At 37.2% G+C, this 9397-nt stretch overlaps 1 protein-coding gene across 2 annotated transcripts in view; it reads left to right on the forward strand.

Moving 5' to 3' along the window:
* Positions 1–423: 423 nt before the first annotated feature.
* The window catches only part of LOC135781434 (carbohydrate sulfotransferase 8), a 75338-nt gene continuing 66364 nt past the window's right edge, over positions 424–9397 (forward strand). The window contains exons 1-2 of one of the 2 annotated variants that reach the window (XM_065291914.1): positions 424–674; positions 6201–6347. In XM_065291914.1, the coding sequence (XP_065147986.1) occupies positions 6343–6347 (5 nt within the window). In that variant the 5' untranslated portion in view covers positions 424–674; positions 6201–6342. The remainder of the gene's footprint in view (positions 675–6200; positions 6348–9397) is intronic. The other variant, XM_065291915.1, reaches the window with a different exon arrangement.

The following is a 9397-nucleotide window of genomic DNA, read 5'->3' on the forward strand; positions in this document are numbered from 1 at the left end:
ATTATTATGGGTAACATTTTTTTTTATACATTTCGTTACTGATATTAACAAATTGAATATAATGTTTTATGAATATAAATAAAGTTATTTTTTTGACATAAACATTATTATAATTTGATAGTGTAATAGTTTATAATATAGCCTACTGTAGTATTTTTTTCATGTTGGGGATAAAAAAAATTAACGTACATGAAAATAGGTTTATAGGAGCAATGCGCCAATATTCTTTAAATGACAGGAAAGTTATATTAACGTGTTATTAGAACATTTAAAGACGTTACTTAATCCCCCACTGCATGTCTATGTAAAAACGCGACTTAACTTTACTAAATGATAGCGTTTGTTAAACTTCGTGAGGTTATTGTAGTAGCTGTTGCCTGGCAATATCAGCAGCAGCATCACTGTCCCCTGAGAGAGCGCGAGGACAGACGCACGAGATGCGCACGCCCAACACCGCGAGCTCAGCGCTACCTTCCACCAAACAGCAAACACCGGTGCCAAACGCGTTAAAGTTCAACCACACGGGATTCCGACGGCAGATTGGCGTTTTTATAACGAACTTCATTATATTTTTGTGCTATGTTTCGGTACATTCAACTCAGTGTTGAAATTTAAACCGTTGAGTTCAGCCCAAACGAAGCGGAGCTCACAGGCGGAACATGAAGATTGTTGAGGTAAGTGTTGCGCGTGCTCACGTACGTGTTTTCTTAGTTATTTCCGCAGAAAGAGTAACAATAGGCTGTTTTGAAGAGTAATTTCGAGCTATAAAGAGCTGAGGAAGTGCTGAGAGGGTGAGAAATGAGTTACGAAGTAAACGCGAAATGGACATCATCATTTGTTGGCAGTTAACGTTACATGTCCTGTTTAACAGTATCGCAATAATGCCCCATTCAATATCGTGTTCATGCATTAATCACGGTTCTCACTTTAATGAGTTGAACAATAAGGTTTTGAAGTGAGCCTTTTCGTCTACAAATGATAGGTTGTCTCACATAAGTTAGATATGCTTCTTTTATTAGCTATGGTTTATGTTTATTCACTTATTTTTAATTAAACTCTATACAAATGAAATGACAGAAGTCACTTTAATGAGTTGTAGCCTACAAGAAGGTTTTGAAGGCATCTGACTCAGCCTTCAGATCTTAAATGATCCAGCATGTTGTCAGTCAAGTTCAGATAGTTTCTTTAATTTCTGTTGTTAATTTTTTTACTTATTTTTATATCTTTCACATTCAATTCAGCCTCAATGTATCTACATTCACATAAAACTGAAATGATGCAAGGTCTCTCCAAGAATTGCTTCAATTTTATGTTTCCCCGGTTTTAAATTGGAAGCAATATTGTGCTTGTTGTTTGTCTGTGCTACAGATACCTGTCACTAATCTTCAATCATGACACATCTAACACCTTTCCAGAGGTACAGTTCCCTTCACAGTCCCATACAGCTGGCTTTTGAAACAGTAAAAGAGACGTACTTTTTTCACTCCGCGTTAGTGTGTGACAGGGAAGATTTAAGAGATCCTCACTCTGATTCCTTTGAATTATTTCTTAGCTGGCTATAAATAGGATGGCGACATGGCCCTTAGCTTCTGGTTAAGAAATGTGTGTGCTTGCAAAGCTTTCCCTGGTGTTTCTTTCCAAATTACGATAAGGGAGTGGTTGATATCGATGTGATTTGTTTTATCAGTTCATTAGTTACAAACTAAACACTGTTGTTTATAGATAGGCATCAACCTGATATCTTTTATTTTTAATAATGTGCTCTTCTTTTACCACACTGGCCTTCATTTCTTTGGCTGTCCAATATCTGGTTATCGTAAGATTTATTTTCTCTCTTACCAATTAAACTTACATTCCTGTATTTCACCCTCACTTTTGCTGCTATAGAAAGTGTCTATACAATGGCCTCTTCAATTCTGTGGGAATCATCCTTGTGGGACAACTCATGCATTTTTTAGCATTATACTAATGGATGTTTGCTGTTTGTGAAGGCCGCTGAGAGCCGTAACATTTTAAAACAACCACTTAAGAACAAATATCACTTTGGTTTCTTTTTCGGACTGTTGCCACGGCTTGAATTAGATGACGGGACCCAAGGTTTGATCTTTTCATCATGAAGCTTAAATTAGTACTTTCTCTTAATTCTCTGTCCACTTCTTGGTGGATGTTTTTAGCTGGAGTAGCAGCTATTCCTATTGTCCAATCAGGTGAAGGCTGGGGTCGGGTTGAACGAAAACTGTGATTAATCTACGTATGATTTTCCTCTGTAGTTATTGATTTGGTATGGACTCTGTTGAATGTTTGTCAACACCAACAGAAAGAGATCTTTGCTTTGGATGTGCAAGTTTGAATCTAACATGAATCATATCATGGTTTTCTATGCTGGTGCGAGGTATCGACTGTACTAGCATTACAGTAATTTAGTGACATCAAAGGCATTTCTTTCTATGATGGTTTTTGTATTACAAAATGGACTAGCGACTCACAATACAATATCATTTTATTTTCTCAGAGCACTGCGGTAATTACCTAGACAGCAGTTAAGCCCTGCTTGACAGAGTATCACTTAATGCTTTGTAATAGCTTCAGAGTATCCAAACTGAAATTGTCACAGACACGCATAAACATTAACACAATTCTTTGGCCGATCTTCGCTCATGCACCCTCCGTACCCAAGCGGCATTCCTGTGCGGATCTCCTGCCATACGCTGCTGACTGACTGGAAGTTTGAATGTCAAGGACAAAATCAGAACGCTCGGAGAGAAGGTAAAAGACAAGTTCTCACTCTGTATGATTAGTCAGGCCTTGAGAGAATGAGGGCTTTGACATTCAAACATCCACTCAGCCCGGATGGATGAAATAGGCCTGTGCGTAGCAGAGTGAATTCGCACAAAGATGAATTTTTGCCACTTGTTCATGTAAGGTAATTGAAATGAGTAAAAGAAACACAATTCCTGTCACGGTATTAATGCAATCAATAAAACAGTTGTTTATGAAAACCATTTTCATACATGAATAACTTCTGTGCTAATCCAGATTCAGACTAATAAAGGCAAATTGGAAAACTAATGCTCTCTATTAATATTTATTACTTTATGAAATTAAAATATGGTTATTTCTTGATTTGTTCGCACTTTATATTAAGTAAGGAATAATTGACAACGGGACATTAAATTATTCAAAAATAATGCACATTATTTTGCACAATAATCATTCCACTTATGCCATGGTTACCACAGACATTGCTCAGGTGGTAATTTTAAAGAGCACCTTCATTACTAAAAAACAATGTTATTTAGTGTATTTGGTATAATAGAATGTGTTCACGTGGTTTATGGTTAAAAACACATTATTTTCCACATACCGTACATTTTTGTAGATTACACTCTCTTCCTAAAAGCACGGATTTTAAAAGCTCTGTGTCCCTGATTGTCCAGCTAATCTGTATGTTGTGATTGGCCTTAATACCTCTGACGTCAACCGGAAACGTGATGCTCCTTACCATGTTTGAAAGATTTGGTTGTTAACAGGAGTTAATTTACAGGCTGTAAGTCCGAAGCGGGAGGAATTATGATAATGTTGGTCTTGTCTACATCACCAATTCCAGGATGTAAGCTGTTGCCTACAATCCGTATATGTACAACACTCCTGATTGACAACTAGGAGGACCAATAGTCTTGATGATCCACCCGGAAAAAGAAAAAATCCTCTGCAATACCTTTAACATGTTTTAATACACACTAACATACCAAAGGAAATTTAAAAACGTGAATCGGACAATAGTTGCTCTTTAAAACATAAGTGTCTTTATACCACAGGTCTGTTGAATGCTGTATTCTGATTGGCTGAGAAATGTTCCGTGGGTATGATGCATTAATTTCTGATAACCACACACCTAACTTGTCAAATGTCTTAAAAATAGGCACCCGAGCAATGTTTGTGGTAACCGTGGTATAAGAGGAATAATTGACTCAGGTACTTTAAATTATTTGAAAATAATGCACACATGTAGTGTAACCTTGGGTGTGCATTATTTTCTTATAATGGCCCGTCGTCAATTATTCCTTACTTAACTACCATGTGCGTACATAATAAATAATGTATACAATGTGAAATTGTTCATACCTGTTGGTACATTGTGCTTATCCTCACGTTCACTTTCTTGCGAAATCCAATCAATTGGCTTTACAAGACGTCAATATGTCACCAATATGTCAGCAGGAGTCGTGGGGATTACTTTTGTATTGAATATATCTGTTTTTTAACTATCAAATTGGCGGAAACCATTGACTTGCATTATGTGAATCAAAGAGCAAAATATATTCTTCATTGTCCTACTGAAAAAAATGTCAGCAACATATTGGATGGCCCGAGGGTGAGTAAATAAACAGCAACATTTTATTTTTGGGTGAACCATCCCTTTAACACTAAACCTACCCCAGACCACACACATGTCAAAAAGATATACAGTGTATTTAATGCATGTTCTTATGCAAGTACCCAGGAGTTAAAACCCCTTACAATTACAGTGTACTGTGGGAGGGACACTGCATTATTTGACAGAAAACTTCATCAAATAGAACAATTTAAAAACAAAAGCTAAAAATTACCCCCTGGAATTCTTGTGATTCGAATGATGTAAACCGTTTTACGATACAATCAACACAGCAGGTACAATTTGTGTCCTTTTTAGGAATTTTTTTGCCTTTTTCGGGAATTTTAAGGGGTTAAACACAGAATTTAATTGGAAACAGAAAGACTTAGGCTGCATTCTAATTACGGGTGATTTTGTCGCTGTGTGTTACCCGCCTCTTTTAATAATGTTGTAGTCACAACTCATAAACAAATGAGTAACTGTCCACTTCAGTAACTAACGAAAGATGGATGACATAAACCCCATGCTTCACTCCCATTGGTAGTCCCTCTCAAAAGTCGCTCATCATTTGAATAAAGTTGAAGGTTTGCCGAAATGCTGGACACGCCCCATCCGGTCGCCAGCGTTCACTATTGCTCATGTTGCCGGAAATCTGGCAGCTTTCCATTAAAATTTATACGATTGTATGTAACTTTGTCGCTGTGTGTCGCTTGTAATGTCAGCGAGGCATAAATTGGAAAGCATTGCATGTGTCCGATGTTGCGTTGTAGTGTATGTGTATGCGACCTGAGTCTGAATCCTGCATGCTCTTCCTTGTTTTCACTGCGTCCAGTAGGAATAACTACATTAATGTTCATACAAGACCAAACCAAATCCATCCAGTAAGCAATTTTTTAGTTGACAAGGCTTAATTTAATTGCGCTGAGAAATGTTTTCCTCGATTTAATTAAGTTAATTAAACGATTTTATTATTTAGGAGCAGGACGTGGATAATCTGCAAAGTGTTGTTTAAAGATTCTCTCAAGTACACATCTGTCTCCCAGAGAAGCATGTCAGTGCACAGTAATATTAGTGTGTAATTTATCTCCCTCCGGGGCTGGCACACCTCATGTGTAAGGGAGGTCAACATATGGTGCTGAGCCTGTGACTAACAGTGTGTATGTGTGTGTGCGTCAGCGAGAGAAAAAGAGAAAGAAAGAGAGCTGTTAAGACAGAGTCCGTATTACATTGTAAGTGTGCAGAGTGTATTTTGTACGTACCGGATGAGTGCACAAGCGTGTGTCCGCCCCAGTGCAGTGACTGATGTAATTTACGCTGTCACAACACGAAGCCGGTCTCTGGATGACAGGGGAGTGAGGGAGAGCTAGGCACAATGATGACTGACCTGTCAGCGTTGATCATTTCTGGTGTCATGTGCAGCTCGAGAGAGAAGAACCTGTAGAGCTAGGGAGCGGAGTTTGGGTGAGAATTACTGGGTGATGGGTCATGCATAATATCCATCATTTGCCAAGTACTTGGAAAAATAATCCTGAAAAACAAATAGCTGTAACCATAAACCTTACAGTGGGCTTTCAGTGAGTAATGACTTTGGATCAATTAGTGCTAATTACCGCTTGTATGATTCTCATTTTAAAGTCCTTATTTATGTTAATTTCACAGAAAACATTGATGAGGGTCTTTAAAGATGTAAATTTTCTGGCAAAATGAGTCAAATTTTTATTTTTTATTAAAAATATTAATTTTAGGAAATCAGAGGCCTATATTATTAGTATGAATGTTATTTAACCCTAACCCTATCTAACACTAAAATCTGTTTGGCTGACAGGAATGTTGCTTCAGGACCAAAAACGAGCTTGGATGCAATCAACCAAATAGGATGAAATCATTGGTAGCAGAGCTAGATTAGAGGACCTGAGTGAGAGCAGACGAAAACAACAGCTCCAGGAGACTTCCAAAGCTCTGCTGACATGAGGTTGGTTACTATGTCAGTATGTCTCTTATGACGTGGGGGGAGTATAAACTAAGCTGATTGTGTCTTAGTCAGAGTAGCCTACCATATTCATTTTGCAAACAAAAATAAGGTCTTAGTTGAATGCAGTGGTTGTCAAACGTTTTGTCATGCACTGCCCCCCTAACCCCCATGTAGGATGCATTCCTAAAACCCCCCTTCAAGGAAAATTTTGACAAAATAATTTGAAACTTAGAATATGAATTGAACAAAACATATTAAATTATACAATGTAGTGTTGTTGGTAAGTGTTATTGTTCTGATAAATTTATGTATTTTATAGAATGTCATAAATCTGGGGGCCATATTAGCTAACATTACATAAAAATATGGCTATCCAATATACTTTTACTGTAATATTGTACAGTATACCACATTGTCTCATGGCTTAAGGATAGGCGGTTTCATTGGACGCACGTGCGGTGATGCGATACAGGTCTGGTCTGAACGTTACTTCCGGTTTCAATTTTTTTTATGGTCTGACTAGTTGGTAAACTGATCTTTTGAACAAATATCTCGTCGAAAATAACAAATGTTCTGTTTCCTTGGTAATCTACGTGTTGTTTATTTTGCTTATTATATAAATAAACTATGTTTAAAGGGATAGTTCACCATCAAATGAAAATTTTGTCATCATTTACACCTGTATGAATTTCTTTTTTTTGATGAACACAAAATAAGATATTTTGAGAATGATGGTAAACACACAGCAGATAGTGACTATTAAAGGGATAGTTCGGCCAAAAACGATATTAAACCCATGATTTACTCACCCCCAAGCTGTCCGAGTTGCATATGTCCATCGTTTTTCAGACAAACACATTTTCGGATATTTTAGAAAATATTTTAGATCTTTCAGTTGATTAAATGTAATGTTACGGGGTCCAGCAATAGTCCACGACCTTCAAGTCCAAAAAAGTGCGTCCATCCTTCACAAATTAAATCCAAACGGCTCCAGGATGATAAACAAAGGTCTTCTGTGGGTAATCCGTGCGGTGTTGTTGTAGAAATATCCATATTTAAAATGTTATTAACGTTATAAACTACCTTCCGGTAGCGCCGCCATTTTGGAGTGATGCGCATTCAGGATGAGAGCTTACGCAGCGTACAGAGTTTCTCTGCTGCTGCTCTGTGCCCCCGCCCTCCGAATTTGTCATACGTCACTAAGAAAAGTGCGTACACTACGCTATTACTCTCTCCTGAGTCTAAGATGGCGGCGCTACCGGAAGGTAGTTTATAACGTTAATAACATTTTAAATATGGATATTTCTACAACAACACCGCACGGATTACCCACAGAAGACCTTTGTTTATCATCCTGGAGCCGTTTGGATTTAATTTGTGAAGGATGGACGCACTTTTTTGGACTTGAAGGTCGTGGACTATTGCTGGACCCCGTAACATTACATTTAATCAACTGAAAGATCTAAAATATTTTCTAAAATATCCGAAAATGTGTTTGTCTGAAAAACGATGGACATATGCAACTCGGACAGCTTGGGGGTGAGTAAATCATGGGTTTAATATCGTTTTTGGCCGAACTATCCCTTTAACTTCCATAGTAGGAAAAAAATATTTTGGAAGTATTGTAATAAGTGATGAAGAAAATATTTTGATAAATGATAGTAAGCACACAGTTGACGATACCCATTTAAATTCAATCATATTTTTTTATTCCTACTATGGAAGCCAATGGTCACTTGCCACTGTGTGTTTACCATCATTTCTCAAAATATCTTCTTTTGTGTTCATCAGAAAAAAGAAATTCAGAAATATCCCTTTAAAGTACTTTGTTGTTATTTATTCTTAGCGGAGTTTACCGGAAGTTACGTGTTGACCACGAAAGTCGCTTGTTTATGTTGTTACTGCTGAAACTGTCTATAGTGTATTTCTATTTTGTACAGAGCTGTTTTCTCTGTGTACTGTATGTACTGTGTAACTGTTTGGGTGATTTACACAATACAGAATTATAATGGTTAATCATAAATCTGTATCTCCAAACAAGACAATTAACTTATCATCTTAAATTTTAGTTTAACATTTACATGGTGCAATTACTGATGGGCGACAGCTATGGATAGTGAGATATATTTTACCTGCAGTGTACTGTATAATGTCTTTCTGCAAACACATTGCCAATATATTTGATATATGAAACCAAAGAGCGTGGCATAGGTTTTAGAGATGCATGAAAAAGATTTTAGAGATCTAAAGTCCTTTTTACAGATTACGTTGTATATTCATGTGGAAAGCTGAACTGATACATGAGGGTTCTGCAAGCATGTGGAACCAGGTTTTACGCCCTTCTTGTCCTTCCCTTGATCTCCAAGTAATCTCAGCCCTTCCTCCATCATGTTCTTGCAGCAGTTTACTTAATGAAAAAACGCTGTGATCTGTAAATGAAAAGGCTTTTGGCGGGTCTCTAATCATTAATCCACGCAAGTTAATATCACACATGCCCGGGAATCAATGCACTCATTCCCTCTGCTAAGGGAGAAAGATTGGACAAACAGTGCAACTTTTCTCTTCATTTCTTGGCTGAATATATTAAAACAGTTTGTCCCAAGCATTTGTCTTATGTTTTGACCCCTAAGTATACCTAAGGTACCCTTTCATCGACAGTAGTTAATTCATGTGTTTAAGTGATATTAAAGGGATATAAATGAGCATTGTAAGTAGTACTGACTATTACACTGATTCACCACAACAAAACAAAATAAAATCTTTTGAAATAGCCACCTCCTGGTATATGTAACCTCATTGGGAATCACTGCATTATGTTATTGAAAGGCATAAGCCACCAGTAGTCATAGACGCCACGGCATTATTCCATTTTAGTATAAAATCACTTTAATGAGACATCTTTCATTCACTCATAATACCTAAGGAAGTGGGCTGGAGAATATTTCAAGGATAAGTTATCTTCTCTTTTGATGTAACATATAGAAGATAAATGCACGCATGGACATAAAAGCCGATTTTTGATAGCCGAGTTAATAATGCAAAGGCGTACC

Source organism: Paramisgurnus dabryanus, chromosome 23 (assembly GCF_030506205.2).
Source record: "Paramisgurnus dabryanus chromosome 23, PD_genome_1.1, whole genome shotgun sequence".
NCBI lineage: Eukaryota > Metazoa > Chordata > Actinopteri > Cypriniformes > Cobitidae > Paramisgurnus > Paramisgurnus dabryanus.